General features: G+C 41.3%; 1 protein-coding gene across 1 annotated transcript in view; it reads left to right on the top strand.

Annotated features, from left to right (window-relative positions):
- Positions 1-17,704, top strand: part of SNTB1 (syntrophin beta 1) — a 119,458-nt gene that overhangs the window by 49,573 nt on the left and 52,181 nt on the right. Inside the window, exon 2 of the mRNA XM_075415623.1 lies at positions 12,896-13,112. Within this exon, the coding sequence (XP_075271738.1) occupies positions 12,896-13,112 (217 nt within the window). The remainder of the gene's footprint in view (positions 1-12,895; positions 13,113-17,704) is intronic.

The following is a 17,704-nucleotide window of genomic DNA, read 5'->3' on the forward strand; positions in this document are numbered from 1 at the left end:
GAGGCAGAAATAGTTCTTGATTTTTTTTTTTTTTGCTGTGCCCATCTGTGCTGCTGTTAAAAAGAAAGAACTGATATCATCTAATTGCGCTCTCCGCAAGTAGCGAGAGAGACCTGCCCTTGAACTAAAGAAAACAAACAAGCCTCAAGCAGATAGTTATCCCTGTTGTGTATCCCCAAGCCTCTGTGAAAACGTAGTCGATCTGGATGGGAAAGCTGTGCTTTCAGCTCTGCGTTTCAAAGGTACTCCCACACTGGAGCATAAAGAAAACCAGTTATGCTAATGGCAAGCATGCACATACACCATCCTTTGCTGTCGGTCTGCCTCTGCCTCGTAAGCTTGTTTACTTTAGGAACAGAATTATTCTCAGGGCTTTCAGGACAGACATACAGTGAGGATTTTTCCCCTTTTGTGGGAACTGGCCTGAACACGTGAGGCCAAGCCCAGGAACACGAGGTTCAGCAGGGCTGAAGTTACTCTGCACAGGTATGGAGGACTCCCCTTTGCATTACATGGGTTTCAGGACCAGTCCTCCTGTCCATGCAGGCTCTGGTGGGCATTGTCATCTGGCCAGGTGCTCCCAGTTGCTTCAGGCAAACTGTTTTGTATCTACCTCTACCTGTGCCTCTACCTCTCTGCCTCTACCTCTACATCTACATCTATCTGTCTATCTGTCTATCAGCAGAATTCGAGCAATGATTCCAGTGCAAAAACCTATTATGCCTGAGATCGTGCTGAAAGTTTGTCTTGATGGAATCACTGCCTGGAAGCAGCAGTGATAACAACACCGAGACAATCCTCGCCGCTATTAATTACAAACGCATCCTAGCAACTGTATCACCCTACTCATATTTCCTTTTCTTCCTCGTGTTTTTCCCGTGTTTCTTACAAACAGCACCTGCTACCTCTGTCTCCCTTACAAGGGAGTACAATACAACTGTAACAACACTGGGAGATACGTGCATGGTTTTTACCATAGGCTCTTCTGCCTGCTTATTTCCTTGTCATGTCCCTATTGTCTCTTAACTTGTACTTGATTTCTAAGCTCCTTGGGAGGGGACCAGCTTTTTGTTCTGTGTTTGCACGACATCTGAGGCTGTCATGCCCTGGTTCTTTGCTAATCCTGGTTAAGTGCTCCAGTACTACAAATGGCAAATAAATTTGAGTTACAAACAAATTAGCATTCTTCTCACCGATTAAACAAACGCTTTTCTCTGTGATGATTTGAAACGGAGTTGCATTTCATTATGGCCCTTTGAAGCTCAGCTGGGAATTGCCAGTTTCTTTTCCAACCTCTGTTATCAGCCTCCTGTACTAGTTGACCAAAAAGTACTTGGCAGGCAGTTCGCAGACTCTGAAAAACAATAGGTTGTACTATTTTAACCTGGCTTTGACCTAACCTGGAACAGTCAAAACTGGCTCTTGGGGTAGTGAGGAAATGTGTTTTGATGTGCCGAGTCAACTGCGCTTGCTTCTTGGCAGCTGCTGAGAGCAACCCGCGTCTGTCTTGTCCTACGGAGGGGTGGGGGGACCATGCTGGCCCCAGCGGCTGTGTGGTACCAGGCGAGACTCAGTAATTCTCTGGAATAGGGCCTGAGTCAAGCAGGGAATTACTTTGCCCTTAAATTGAAGATTAATGTGATTTTTTTTCTGGGACAGAAAACGTTGCTTGTTTTCTGGAAGGATAAAGTGTCCACTGAAACAGGATTATATTTACATTATTACTGCAGGGCCATCTTTGAAATAGGCTTTCTGTACTACAGTAAAGAGCCCTGACCCCTCACAGCGCTATCTTTTAAGCTGCCTGCTAAACCCGAGGGGGCTTATGGCTCAAAGCTAATGGGGATTTAACTTCTCACTGAAAGGGATTTGAAGCCTAACCCTATTTAGATGCTCTTTGCTCTCATTGATTAAGTGCCCAGTCCATTGCAAGAAACCTAATGGAATCATAACTATATGAATTTTCCATCTGACAAAATGGATGCTGGGGGACACTTCATGCGATATTTATTAGTGAAGGAGTTTGATCTTTAAAAGACATTTTAAATCAAAATGTCAGTTCAAAGTACTATTTTGTTTGTAGAGAAAGAAATGAATTTGAATGAGAATATATTTTTCAGAGGACCCCACAAAACTACTTCACTGAAAAAAATTCAGCAAATTTAGGATTTTTATGAGGATTTTCACTGCTTCCCTTGTTCCCTGTGTTCACTAATTCATTTCTGAGATCCTCTCTGCAGAATAGTTTTAAATGATGCTATTCGAAAGTAATAAACCTGCAAAAAAAAAAAAATTTCCTTTTCACCCCAAAATTGCATTATGCACTGGAGTTCCGAGAGGACCATATTCCATCAGGGATCATTGGCATTTTTTAAGATACAGTAACTACAGCTCCTCAGGGATGAGCACGGAAGAGCTGTCACCTTGGTAAGAGACTTGAAGCTGCAAAGAGCAGCATGTGATGCCATGGCCCTATGGCAGCACAGTTGGGTTTCAGTCTTGGTCTCTTTGGGTGCTGCAATTCTGAGAGTTTCTGAGCACTGAGTGCTGGTGCTTTCTGAATACATTTTAGCCAGTGCGAAAGACTAGTGTGCTTATTCTTTAATTGTTGTAGTTTGTTGTTAGGGTTTTGGTGGTTTATTCCTAGAGAAAACCTTAATCCCTGGGAGAAAAGGACTCTATTCAAATGGAAGCCCAAGCACCAAGGCACAAGGATGTGGCTTAATGTTTCATTGTCTTTCATCGCCCCTGCTGGACATGCTGTCCTGCTTCCTCCACTCCTTGCCTGCTGGGTCATCTTGCAATTGTATTTTTAAGTAGAGAAGAGGCAGTTTGAGACTGTACTTGGACTTCAGAACCAGGCAAAGGTGGTCTTGAGCTGTCATTATGCCACTTTGAAATAAATAAAAATAGAGTTGCTACATTATGCCCACCTCTGATTAGAAAAACTCATCCCAGTTCCCCATAATTGATATAGGGACCTCTTTTGATTTGTGTTTCTTTTTTTTTTCTTACTCATATAGAAGTCTTAAGACTACTGTACAGATTTTGTTATGTCTTGTCAGAGGACCTGTTGTGCTTCTCCCTTTGAACTGTGATGGCTCAGCAGCCCAGAGATGGTAGTTTTTGATGGAGTGAACTGATTCCTGTGGGCTCACAGTGTAGAGATGACTGGGTGCTTCTTCAAATTTACTAAATTGTTATTCCCAGTTTAAATGAGAAAAGGAGAGCGACATAGGCATACACAGGGGCATTCATAGGAATTTTCAGTTCAAGTCGCTGGACTTGAATAGTGTTCATATTATATTTATCTATCTACCTATCTATCTGTATTTATATACCTGTATGCATATAGATATAATTATTTATAATCACTGGCACTTGAGTGCTCTGGATATGGCCACTGGTCCGTCCTGTTGGTAAGATTGCAAACTGAAGGATCCCCAAAAATAAGGACTTGTGTGGTGATCTCTCAATAGGGAGCCCAGCCACAGGAGATAAGGCAAGACTTAGCTGAACGGGTGCCCTGAGTTTGTTTGTTTTCAGAACTCTTGGTGTTGTCCGGTGAAGAATGAAAATGATGAACTTCGAAATTTTGGAAGTGATTGCAGCCCTGCTTTTCAAAATAAATCTTGGGGATCTTGGAAGTTCCTCAAGGTCTTCCTGTAGGGAGAAGACCATAGGCTTTGTGAATCTGGTTTTCATTGGCACTGGGATCCCTTTTGGTTGTTTAAAAACGAAAAGTTGTAAAGGGGTAGAAATTAAGTTTAGTGCCGAGAACTCTGTCACTGACTTACCACATGACTTTGAGGAAGGCATTTAACTTGCCTGTGTCAGTTTAGCCATCTGTAAAACAGGTACAATCATACACAGCATAGTAATTTCCCTCAGTGAGTGCCATTTTCAGTCTATCCTGTAGTACTTAATGATTTGTGTGACTGCTGAAATAACAGCATGCTCTAAAACTGTAATGCCCTTATGTATTTTTCACGTAATCACTAGCGGTTGAAGTATTTGTTCTGACACTTGAGATTACTCATGTAAATAGAAAAATTATAGCATGATGGCGATGCCAGACACCTTCAATTCCATCTGAGCGTGCGGGTGATTGGAGAGGGATCTATAAATAATAACAGAGTGGGAAACAACAAGTATGAGCAGCACATGAGAAATTCTGAATCAACTTATTCCAGAGATTTAGATAAAGATTTTAAAATACAACATGTCAGTATTGGGTAGGAGATGGTCCTTAGAAACCTGAGTACTGCAAGTCCACTGAAGAAATGTATTTTGCTCCATTTCCCTGCTTTATGTGAAGCCACTTTTTTCTGTTGTACTTTTGAGTAGAGTTACAAGGAGTATGATGACCTAGTCCTAATATAATGTGACTAAAACCTCTTTTTTATTTTTTAACTTATGAAGCATTCTGCCTTGGAGACAAGCAGAAGCTCCACTTTGATTATCAATGAGTGACTCACAGGTCCCACAATGGTTTTGCTCAAAATGTGACTGCTAATTTCCATGTTCGGCTCCCAAATTGCCTGTTTCAGATGCTTTCCACTTCCATGATGAAAGATTTGCATAGTTCTAATTGTAGAGTTCATAATGTCATGTAACAATGTAGCAAATGAGCTGTGTTACATTTTACATAAAAATGTAGTAAGTTATGTAGCTACTGCTTGCAGGTTTTGACAGTAGTCTTTTTCAATTGCTAGTTTATTAGGTAAGGAACCCGTGTGCAATGTAGCTGCTCTCTGTTCTCCACTGAGTAGTGTTTCTTTTGAGTTCAAGATCTTCAAGATAGCATCAGTGTCTCCTCCTAAATCAAGCTGTAAGCACCTCCTTTTTAATGAAACGTAGTACTTCTGGGATTTACAGAATATCTCCAAGCTAAAATATATTTTTTGGATTATGAAGAAAGAAATAGGTCTGCATCTATTTTGGGGAAGTACATAAAATTTCTGGAAGACAGATGAATAGCTTATGGAACCTTGCCACTAGAATTCATGCATTTATCATTCGTGACATCTCAAAACCCAGAACTGAGAACATGCAATTTATTGAAACAGAAACTTTGAAATTTAAAGTAAACTAGATCACTTGAAGGAAACTGTGCCACGTTCAGTTTAGTAGGTATGAGTAATGGAAATTGTAATGGAAAGTATCGAATAACGTCAACTTTGAAGAGTCTGTCTGCAGTTTATTGTTCATTTACCAGTCTGAAATTTTTGTGTACCAGATTACCGACAACCTGTGACTGCTTTTGATCACTCCATCAGCTCAAGTGCCAGCAAGTGTCAGGTATTTAGAGCTTTGAACCAGGCCAGTGATCCAGTCGAAGGTTTCATGGTGATTTTGTGTGCCAGAAGGTCGCGTTTGTTTAGTTTGTGTTCATCTGTTTTGAACAGAAACATGAAAATCTCACCTTGGCACTGAAAGTAGTCCTGCTTCCTTGAGCTTCTGTGCTGTTAGCCTCAAACACAGGCTAATAATAATGTTAGAACCCGGTCATGTAACTCACAAAGGAGGGGAAAGAGGATGGTTAGCAGTGACCAGCTCCAAGGTACAGCAGGGAGAAGTGGGAACTGCTGACAGCAAGCGAAGCTTTCAGGGTGTCTGAGGAGAGGAGCAGGTTGGATGTTTTGCTCATGCTTGCTCTCTGTGGAGTATAAAACTGTGGCTCTGTGAAGGAACGAAAATGAATTAATATTTACTGGATTTTGCAGTTGACAAAATTGAGATGCTGCATAAGATAAGCAGACATTTAAAGCCTTCACTCCCTAGAAACATTTGCACTGAGGAAACTTGGAAATGATTGAAGAAGTGATACTAAAGAGGACCATAAGGCCTAGGGAATCAGTGGCTGAGTCAGCTCATATCATAGGCAAAGTCTCAGGAAAAGAAACTGAGGAACTCTCCGAAGGTTTTTTGATGTTACACAGAAGCATAGGATGGCCTGGGAACGTAATCTACAGCTCCGCAAGTGGTGAAATCAGAGGGGAAGAGGAAGGTCCGCGGTGCCGGTGGGAAGGAGAAGGCTGTCCATGGCTCCTGCCAAGACTTGCTGATGAGTTTACTCCTGCAGTTTCTTGACTTGTAAGACTTTTTGGTGTCGAGTTATGTTTTTTTGAGACCTGCTGTGGATAACACAGTGTGGCTGGTCATTGTGCCCTGTTGGGGTTATCAAAACCATGAGGTTTCACAGGCTGCACCCTTCCATGGCTTCCTGAGAGCAGCTCATTCTCTCCTGTTTGAAGGGGACCTGGACACTCTGATCTCTTGGTCTGCTTTTTGGACCACAAGACTCTTTACTTCGTTGACAAAGAAGTTCTCTTAGCCACGCAAAATTGCTGATTGCAAGGTGCTTTGAATAGGAACTGCCTTCATTTTTTTGGGTGCAAGCGTGTGATGGTGCTTGGAGCACTGCTTAACGTTTCTCTACCATTTCTATAGAAGCAGCTGCTAATGTAAAGGAACACTGTAAAGTAAAGTAGTCTTTGTATTTTTAAAATGCGATGATTGTTGATCTTTTTCACCCAGGCTGCTTGTAGCTCGCCGAAAGCTTGTTGCCCACTTGAAGCCTGGTTGCTTACCAGCAGCCTTTTGGCACCAATTGCTAATTCCTTCCCTTCAGGTAAACTGTATCCTAAAGGCGTGTTTGTCTCCTAAAGTTTCTCTTTCAAAACCCTCATTCATCTCTTCCAATTAAAAAGTATAAGAAGTGCATACATTGAATGTATTTTAAAAAAGGATTTCAAAAACAGCCCCTTACAATTTAGATCCAAGTGTGTCCCTGTGAGGGGTGGAGCAACATACACTGAATTCAGCTGAATTAATTTAAAAACAGCAGAAAATGGTAAATTCGGCTTAGTCTCACTGAAATGTGAGACACAGCCAAAGTGTAAAGGGGATTTGTATTCTCACAAGGTGTTTATTTTAACTAATTTGTATCATTTCCCAGAGGTGGAGATCTGATGCTCTTGGCAGATCAAGAGGTTTACTGTTTCAAATCCCTTTCAGCATGGAGGAAAGCAGATGCTGTTAATGGATGTTACTTGTCTGAACGTAGTAACAGATGTCTCTGTAGGAAATGGAGTGGAAACACTCACGAGCAGGATTGTTGACTGGTTTTTGGTTTATGCCCACATTAAAGCTGTTGAAAGAGTCATGCGAAACATCTTCATAGATGATCTGATTCATAAACTCTTCAAGTATCTTATTTCTGGTGATGGCACCAGCAGATGGACAGATTCTCATCTCATTTTTGTACACGTGTCTTCACTGTAGGGCATGCAGTTTGCTGAAGTTTTATTGGAAGTTTGATCTCTAACATAAAACCTAGCAGGCAAATTCTGGTATCATGATATTGAATTAATTTTAATACAGTAGACCTTTCTCCAGCTCTTAATCTCAGTTCCATGGACAACAGCGTAAAATGCTCTGTATTTATGTTGGCATTACTTGGGCACAGTTTATAAATTTTATGGGAATACCTTTCCTTTCCGTTACAACTAGCTTTGAAACCATTTGGGGCATTTTGGTTTGTGCCTTGCCAAAACTGCTAGACTGCAAATTCTGTGTTTTAATACTTCATCAAGCAAACCGACACAAACGTGCTGAGTGATTGACTTGCTTGGCTGATCTGCCCTTCTGAAGGCTACATGCCTGCACTGATTACTTCTAGGTTTTGCTACCGTCCACTTTTTTTTTTCTTGGGACAATATCACTAGAGCAACTGTTAGGTGTCTCTGAGTTCTTAATTTGGACTTGTAGTGGTTCTATCTACAACCTCAGAAGTGTTTGCCTTCGTTTCCTCCTTTCCAGGTGGGAACTGCGTACCTGCAGGTTGGACCTCCTCTAGTTCTTCATTAGCAGCTCTTCTCAAACTAACCAAGAATCATTTTTGCAAGAAAAGTATTTGTATGCCATGCTGCCCGCAATACCCTCGCAGATGGTCTGATGTACTTGCTTCTGCACAGACGAGTCAAACAGCCCCTTCATACTGCATAAGCTGATAAAAGCAACTGATCTAATTATGTTCAATTCATGGACTTGAGTAACTCCAAAGGCTGATCCTTACAAGCCATCTTAATAGGTCTTTAGCGTGGTGGAGGAGTTGCCTAGTTCCTCTTCTTTGTGCCCTGCAGGAACCAGACCAGATGAAGATGGATTTATGGGAACTTTGGAAAACCGATCTTTTTTAGGTATAGGTATCAGTAACCGTAGCACATTCTTTGAAAATAGCCTCAAGAGGTTTCTGGGTGATGTGTTCTACTTACCTTTGGTAGTTGTCTCTGCTTACTTACTTAGGAGAGAATGAATGCGTAAAGAGGAGACTCTGTGCTTTTCCCCTGCAAAGGGGAATTCCTTGATCATCTTTCTTCGAGCAGATTTGGGCACGCTGTTCCTTTTGCTTTCGTACTGTAAACCTACACATCCTGTCCTCATTCCTATAGTAATGAAAGAGCTTTGCTCAGGAGTGCTGGCTTCTCTTCTGTGGGCTTTGTCTTCCCTCCCAGGAAACAGTTTGAATGTGTCAGAAGAGTCCCAGTTCCGCAGAACTGCGTCTGGCCAAGAACCTGACCAAGCTGGTCTGTAGTATTTCTCTCATTAAAAGTCTGCTTCTTTCGGTCCCAGAAAAACAAAAGTCATCTGTGAACAGTAACAAAGGATTAATTGTGGCGACTTGGGACTTGGCAGAAGTGCCTATAAATGAAGTGCTTTTTTGGAAGCTGCATTGCCTGTCATGCAGATCAAAAAATAAATGCAAAATATTTCAGTGTGTATCAGTGGATTAATTCATTTGATTGCACTTCCCTTCCTCTTGTCTTCTTGGGGAGGGACGCTCTGGAGATCGCAATTTTAATTGCTTGACCGCAATTTCTAATTAGTAATGCACCAAAAGGGCATGGATCATTAATTAGTACTGAATAAAGGATCTCTAAGGCTGAACTATAGCATCAAATGGATGAATTTAGACAAATCTTGACTGAAATTACTGTCTATCAGTAAATTGAGTTATAATAATGAAACCATATTTTTTCTCAGTACCTGTATGTTGGTTTCTGTGTTTGCAGAGTATGTTCTGGTGGTCTTAAAGAAAGTAGCATTTTTATATAAATATATATTTAATGTTTGTATATATATTAGACATATGTATCTATTCTGAAGGCATATATATATACACATACATGCCTATAGAATAGTTGTACCTAATTCTGAGTTGTTATACAATGGCATGCCTTATTTAATTTTATTAAATGTTTTGGGGTTTTAATCCACTAGGTAGTTTCATTGGCATTATATAAAAACAGTGTTCTCTACAGCTGCTTACTTTTTCAGTCAGTACCTGCATTTGTGCTACTGTATCCAAAGGGAAATCTAGCTCTTCAGTGTAATGGTCTGAGAACAGAATATTATCCACGTTATTACTTTAATGTCCAATAGTCTGTATCATACTTTTTCAGGTTTTAAAACCTGATAATGGAAGTGAATTGTGTAACTTCTGTTACACATTAACATTGCTGCATTCAAGATTCTCTGATAGTGCAGTGTGGAATAGGAATATGCCTGTAATACATACTGGTATCAGCTTGTTTTCTGCTGGGTGGATTAATGGTTAATGGACAGACTGCAAAATGTAGACACGTGTGGGGTCACCACAAATTGCTGTGTGTGTAGTAGGGTTACTGGTGCATTGGTATAAAACAGAGTGTTCTGCAGTATTTGCATCCAGAGTTTAGAGGTAAATAGGACATAATTACTGATAAAACATATGAATCATCTGAACAGTGTGTGCCTTATTTCAGCTAAATTCATAAACTGGACTTTGGTTATGGACATGTAATTATGGATGTTGATGGGGCAAATGGAAAGCAATGGCTCTGAAATTTAAATAATATGAAAAATTATATAAATAGATCAAGTTCTGCTGCCTGTTCCACTCCCATATTCCATTTGTGCATTCGTGTGTATCCATTTGGGGGCTTTTAAGATATGAAACACGTTTGAATATGCAAGAGACATAAAGTCTGGTTTGTAAAACCCAGCAGAATTCAGCGGTGAATCTAGAGAGCTGTACTTGTTTTTAGTGGGAAGTAAGAAGTAATCAGTAGAAAACTACTAAAATACTTTTTTTGACAGAAAACCTAGGTTCACTTTATTTTAAATTCTCCTGTAGAATTTTGTAGGAAGATGGTGTTCTGCAGTTTACCAGTATATTAATGGATCTTCATTCATGTAAGTCTCTGGGTCTGAGCAGCCGTCTCCTGTTGAGTTAGTAGCAACTAGATGTCTGGGAGATCAGAAGTTGGCAGTTTTCATAGAACATTTTTCCTTGAGATAATTTTCTTAGCTTTTTCTGTGTTTGAGACTGAATTTGTGGAAAGAAGGTTGTGTTTCTTCTCTCTCCTCCTGCTCCTGCTTCCTCTTTCACAAGACTTTCTGAAACAGTGCAGCTGCCTGCCATGAATTCACTAGTGCGTCGCATGGAAACTTGGCTTGTTGGCACATGGAAGGGACGGCTCTTTTCTTCTGTCCTCATCTCTGGGGAATTAAATTCACATTTTGTTTTCTTGCTTAGATTTAGAGCCAAATTTTTCACTTCAGCTTCCTTCCTCCTTCTGCCCCTCTCTCCTTTCCTTAATTAAAAGATGCTCAGGTTGAATGCATATAGCTGCAGCTGCAAAAGGATGAAAGCAGCACAGCTGAAATAGCTACACTATTGAGACCTGGACCTTTATTTAGCATCATATTTGCTGGCATGCCACTGTAACAGAGTTCGAAAGCTGACTGGATGACTTTTTCCAACAGTTTAGTTGATAATATCTAGTTTTAAAGGGAACAAAATTTTGTTTGCAGTTAAACATAATTTTTACAGCTTCAGCTGTTCCTCCCATCTAAATGAATGAGAAAGTCATATTTGTTCAGTGTAAACAGGAATAGATTCAGTACATCTGTATGTGTTCGGTCTCTCTGTTTCCCCAAGGCTGTGAGTACATCCAAACTGAGATGCTGACTGCTAAAACCAATATGGCACTGGCTAAAACTGCTCATTTTCAGCACCTTTGAAAATCAGGTAATTTATGGAGTGCCCAAAGATGAGCACTGGTTTTGAGAGTTAGGTGACACAGGTTTTTAGATAATGGACTCCAGGCAGGTGTCTACAAAAAGATCAAAATATCCATCTCAACACACTTTGCCTATAGAGTTTCTGGAAGCCTGATAGAATCTCATGCCAGCCCTTCCCTGAGCAGGTAAGAAATGAATTTCAAAAATTAGTCAGAATAGTGTGGGTCAAAGAAATCAAAACAGCAGTGTTGGTAGGACAGCATATCTGATAAATCACAAATGATCCTTCTCACAGAGGAATGTCTGGTAAAATACCTAAACACAGAAGTACTTAATATTGAGGTTAACAGATTTTTTGAAAAGGAAAGAAAGAGCAACGACAAGATGTGCACTAAGGTGTTTTAGAGGAAAGATGGCAATAGAAGCTCACAGAGCCTGGACTCTAGTTTTGCACAGGTATCTCTCTTGGTAAAGCTGTTATGAAGTGCCTTGAAAATAGTGCTGCTGAACTTACCCACCTTATCTGTGGTTTTGACAGAAACATCATTGTTCTGCTCCATTCCTCTGAATACTTCCCTTGCTCCCGCTTTGAGCTTAAAAACTTGAGCCTGCTTTCCCTTATTTAACCTCCTTCACCACAATGCCCTTTTGTAATTTACCCATCTTTTTGTTATTCAGTCATTCCCAGCCTCTTCAGCCGAGCCGACATGATGATCTGCACGGGTTCCTTGAAATCATCTCTCACAGCATTTTAATAACTTCCCCAAATAAGTTCACAGTGCTCCTGCCCTTTCAGTTCATCTCGTTGCTGTTTGAGTCATGAGTACAATCGAGTGGCAGTAGCTAGTTAGGCAGCCACAGCTGTGTATGTTGCATATGTACGTTTCACCAGGGTGCTTAAACGTGAGGTCTTTTCTTGGCTGAGCTCTGTCAGGTTTGAGAAGGAGGAGGAGACTGTGGCTGGCAGATTTGCCAAGCACGTGAAAAGCAAAAGCAAAAGTGATGAACTGCCAAAAGAATTCAAAACCAGGGAAAACGCTGCAATATTTGCCTTCATAAAGAGGGGAACATGCAGTAGGAGTGTTAAAGAGGTATTGATTTTTGCATACATTAAGATCATTTGGGAATCCTACATTCACTTTTCCTATCTGTACTGGAAAAAAGCATTGGAAGAGGCTGAGAAGAGATCTGATCTGACACCTCCACTCTCATGAAAGACTCGAACTCAATTTTGTTCCCCTGTGAGAAGGCTAAGAGGTGAATTGGTTTTTGTTTACTCCATGTATATGTGTACAAGTAGATCAGCTAAAACTGCTTCCCAGCAAGCAGAAATAGCTGTCGAGATCAGTAGCAGGAACACTGACAAGCGTGAACCAGGAGCGAGACGTGAGTTTGCAGCACTGGGAGTATCGCTGGGAGATTTTAGATAGGGGAATAATAAATTCACTGTCACTCGGTTGAATATCTTTCGTAAAAACTTCCCTATACCTCAGCCAGCCCATGGCTTCTGTACACCGGAGTTGCTGCGTCAAGACTTATAGCCCGTCGAGTAGAGGTCAGATGGCTCTCTTGGCCTTACATTAGCTGTATGTTCTTATTTCTCCTATTCTGTTCTTTTCCCTCCTTTTACTGATTTCATCATGCTGAGATGAGCTGCAGTCAGATCTCCATCTTCTGTATTTGCACAGCTTCCATTGCCACGATGTGGGACAAGTAGAAATAATAAATAGCACTGAGGGTTCAAAGAACTCACACAAATGCAACTATCGAATATCCACTTATTTATTACTTTCCTTTTTCTTCTCTTTTTTTTTTTTTTCTGTAGTGAAATACATGAGAGAAGCAACCCCCTATGTGAAGAAAGGCTCTCCTGTTTCGGAAATCGGGTGGGAGACGCCTCCCCCCGAATCTCCCCGCTTGGGTTGTGCCTCTGCTGACCCCCTGTCGCAGCTTTCGCTCTCCGTCCACAGAGACAAGAAGACAATACCGCTCAAGATGTGCTACGTGACCCGCAACATGACGGTGTCAGACCCCGAAAACAGGTGAGCGGGGGGTTTGCCTTCACGTTGAATCGACGTCGACCTTTCCAGCGTTGGAGCTGGTGAGCAGGAGCTGCTGATGGGCTCACATCATCACATGATGATGCACACAGCAACCCAGTGACAGGGCAAGCGAGGGCCGCTTTGGGAAGGGCGAGTGGTGGTGTCTGAGCTGCGTGGTGCCGGGTTCAGCTTTTGGGTTGTGCTAGAGGAACTCTTTGGTGTGGTAATCCAACAATTTTATTAGAAATAGAATTGCCATAGTTTGTTTTCATCCTGATTAAGTCTGCTTTTGAAGAAAAAGACGCTGTACACACTAATTGGTTACATCTTCTGCACTGGCTTAACCTAATTCTACTAAACTGCATTTTCTTTTCTTTTTTAATGAATATTATTTGAAGAATGGCCTGTTTTGTCCATTCAGTTCTGGGCATTAAAGTCAAGAATAGGAGAAAAGTTCCACTTACAAGGCATTAATGGAGAATTTCTGTGACTTCTTGTTTTTTTTCATAATGTTAAAAATAGGATGAGCTTTTACCAGCCCTTATTTATAGCATATGTGGAACAGCTGCACCACACCAGCACACTCTCTGATCCCTGCTCTAACAGCTGCTAATAAAAAAGGCACCAGTCAAGTCAGTAATACAGACTGATTAATCCACCCAAATAATGGCTTTTTTGTTTTTCTGCAGTGTGCTGGCTTACCCAGAAGCTGGGTGGAATGTGTTTGATTGTCAGCACTTACGTATAGGCATAAATAAAAGTTACATTTTTATTTGCGGAGAAGGATAAGGAGGAGAGGGGAGAGCAGAAGGGGGCTTGGGGAGGATGGGTTCTTCTGTAATCTCTTGCACTGCAATTCAGAAACTTATCAGCATCTGTGTAATTTTCCTTCTTTCTTTTTTACATTTGTCTGACCTTCTTTTAGGGGTTTATCCCCCACCCCCACCCCATGCTTTATTGTTTAGTATTGCTTTACTTTGCTTCTGCTCTTCATCTCACCAAGTGGTTACCACCATAGTCAGGGATAACTGACCACTACAGAAGTGCAACTCTGAAACAGCAATTACCCTAGCAGTCTTCCTCAAATTTTAATCAAGAAGATTATTGATAAGGGCCACTTCTTTTTAACGTATATTTGTATAGCTTAAGCAGTTGAGGTTTCACAGCTGTATCACTAGCCCGAGAATTTGTCATTCTCTCTACCATGAAGTTTATTTTAAAAATACCCATGCAGGTTGCGTTGCGTATATCAGCACGATGTATCGATTCTTTACACGTGTTGGTTTCATTCTTTCAGCATGTTTCCCTTTTTTTTTTTTTTCCTTACCCATGTTGTAGTTCTCAGCCTCTGTCACTCTCCTGGTCCTCAGTTTTGTTTGAAGGACAGGAGGGCCGATTCAGAGGGACATTCATTGCTCATGATAGGTTTGTGACGGAGCTAACATTTTTGAAACATGCTACAAATGTGTGCATTCTTAGGTGTTATTAGGAAGTAACGCGTGGGAGAGTCGTATTGCTTATTACCATGGTTTTCATCTTGTTGCTGTCATTTCCTGTGGAAAGAGCGACTTCTGATTTTTACTGTAGTCCAACACAGCACAGCGTACAGTCTAAGCTGGGTTTTTCCATCCGAGCACACAGTACCTCACCATCGTGCTAGCTGCAGTGTAATGGTAACATCCCATCGATTCAGGTCTTTATCAGTTTCAGGGGTTTTTAATGATTCTGAATATTGGAACTGATACTTCCCAGTAGAAATGTTATTACAATGCAGTGGCCCTTTCCCACTGGTATATATCCCAAGAGAGTAATCTGATTCCACAAAAATAATTTGATCTTCTCTCACAGAGAGCCCAAACCATGTCCTTACATGCTTATGACACTTCTGTTTTATAACCCAGTGACCTGACACACATAGATCTTGTAACTGATGGTGTCACTTTGCTGGATGGCTTAGAAGAGCACTGCTGGCAGGCTGCCGGAGCATATGCTGGCCGTAAAAGGGCTCCTTTGGACTGTAGCTGAGCTAATTTTTTTCTAAGACCAAGCATGGACATAGAAAGCATGAGGTTTCCAGTGCAAATGTTTCTCCAATGCAGGCTGGAGTTCATGTCAGAGCAGCATTGCGGGACCAGGCTGAACTGGTTTGGTGTTCAGCATGAGAAGAGACCTGTGTTAAGGGACCCAGGAGGAAATACCTGCTTGTTGGCACTGCACCACCTCCCAATTCCTAGAAAGCTGGGGTGAAATGTTGGTTTAACAGACAGGGAGGAAGTTACACGTCTGTTTTTCCCACTAGAGCTGGTAGCCCAGCACAGGATTTCTGCTTCTCCTTGAAGACTGGCCCCAGTTAAGAGACTGACAAGCCTGTGTCTACTTTTAGATGGTTTGGTGAGCCTGTTATTTCAGGGCAGGAGTGAAGTTTGGTGCTTTTAGAGCCAGTGGTTCAAAGATGTCTCCTTCACGTAACCTTCCTGTGGGTTCACTCTGAAGCAGGTAGGGAATTGTCATCTCTGTTTCCCAACTAAAAAAGCTGTAAGATACGAAGGAGAAGATCCTTAATACAAACCAATTCCAAACCTAGTGTGTAGGAAATTTTTTTTAATAGTACAAGCATGGCAACAGGAGAAAAGACGCAGAGCATCTTAGTGACCTTAGTGGCATCTATGTCATTCTCTGCTAGATGCAGCAGCCATTGTTATCTTTTAGGCTGGAATAAACTAGGTTAAAATAATTACTACTTAAGCCTGTTGTTTGCCTGCAATTTTACAGATGAGTGTCCTTCTTGGTGGCAGCATTAAAAGTTAATGTCAGACCTCACAGAGGAGCATCACTTCCCAGTGAAGGGACATGTGGGAATAGTCAGAGCTGGTAATACCAATCAGCAGTAAATCTTACTGCAGTATAAAAAGCTTTTCATCAAATTCTGGTAGTGATATTAAGGAGAAAAAAAAGGCAATAGGTCTCTGAGGTGAAGTTTGTTCTGTTGGTTCTTTTCTGTTGGTGCTTTTCTGTTGGTGCTTTTAAAGATGTGAGACATAATACAAAGGTACATGGCACAGGAGACACGACATTCCCTGGAGGAATGAGGCCGTGCTGCACGGACTGAAAAGGTTTTCTCATCTGCTTTTGAAATCACCGTAAAATCCTGCTTGCACTTCACTCAGCCAAACGCAGGAGGTGTGTGCCTGATCCCACCAGCACTTACTGTGCACAGATCACGTTTTTCCAGCGGCAGGAGTCCAGAGCAGCGTGATCCTTACACGGAACTTCAGCAGTGATCCAGTCTTAAGGATCGAGTTACTTGTTGGCAGGATTTGGCCCTCTGATGGGAAAGGTTTGCTTTGGTTTTGAAGCTGGGAAAAATGAGCCAAGGACCAGTTCCCAGCAGCGTGGTGCTGGCTGCCAGCTGCAGGCAGAGGCAGCCCTGTAGCAAGTGCGGGTGCAGTTCATAAACTTCACACTGAGGACAGGCAGAGAAACAGATAAGAAACTTTCCTTAGGTGTTGTCCGCTTGAGGGTTGGACTGAGAATTACAATCAGAAGGTAAAATTGAGCAGGTACATTGTAAAGGTGGCAGGGGAACTGGCTGGTATCCATTCATTCTGAGCTCTGTGCACTGAGTTGCATCTGGGAATTACCTGAGCTTCCCGGGATGACAGGGCGGTTCAAGACAGACTGAGACCTGTGTACTCCAAAGGCAGCTATAGACTTAAGCTGCTTCATTACTTTGAGTGAAATTTTTTTTTCTTTTTTTTGCCTTGGGAAGCACTGATTCACTGAAAGAAGTATTTACAAGATTTGTTGCAAAGCTGTCATTCCCCAAACTGGTTCCTTTTGCACACATTCTTGTTTTTAAAATTTTCTTACATTATTTCATAACATTTCAGTAATGCACAGTAACAAGGTCAGTGGGCTTTAACATTTTGAATTGTAATTGGTGTATAAGCATGTAATTTACATAAGCATGAAATATCGCTATGTGATTCTGAAATGAAATTTCAAAATCTTAAATGTAAAACAAATTCTGGTGAATTTGGAGGTATTTCCTTTTGTTACAAGAAGTCACGAAAACAAAGGTTGAACCTTCTTTAAAATAGAAAGTTTGAGTTTCAACTGAATTTAATACAACATAGTAAAAACCAGTCCTTGTGCCAAAAGACTTGAGTCATGACTGCTGATTACAAACAGAAGAAGTTAGCAAGAGTGTGAAGATGAAATAAAAAGACAAGCATCTTTAAAAGGCTCTTGAATGTTTTTCTGATGCATTTTCAGCTGTGAGGCTGATTATTTATATAGGTGATATCTGGAATACTAGGATAATCTCCATGCCTTTTCAGTAAAATTCTGCGAAGGATGACCACGTGTAGTTTGGGACCTGCCAGCACTCCCACTTTCACTGCTGATCCAATGATCCAATGACCCTGGAACGGGCTTCCTAGAGAGGTGGTTGATGCCCCAAGCCTGTCAACATACGTATTTGTACAATGCCCTTAATAACACACTTTAACTTTTTGTCAACCCTGCAGTGGTCAAGCAGTTGGGCTAGATGATTGTTGGAGGTCCCTTCCAGCTGAAATATGCTATTCTTC

Source organism: Opisthocomus hoazin, chromosome 3 (assembly GCF_030867145.1).
Source record: "Opisthocomus hoazin isolate bOpiHoa1 chromosome 3, bOpiHoa1.hap1, whole genome shotgun sequence".
In the NCBI taxonomy this organism is placed as follows: domain Eukaryota; kingdom Metazoa; phylum Chordata; class Aves; order Opisthocomiformes; family Opisthocomidae; genus Opisthocomus; species Opisthocomus hoazin.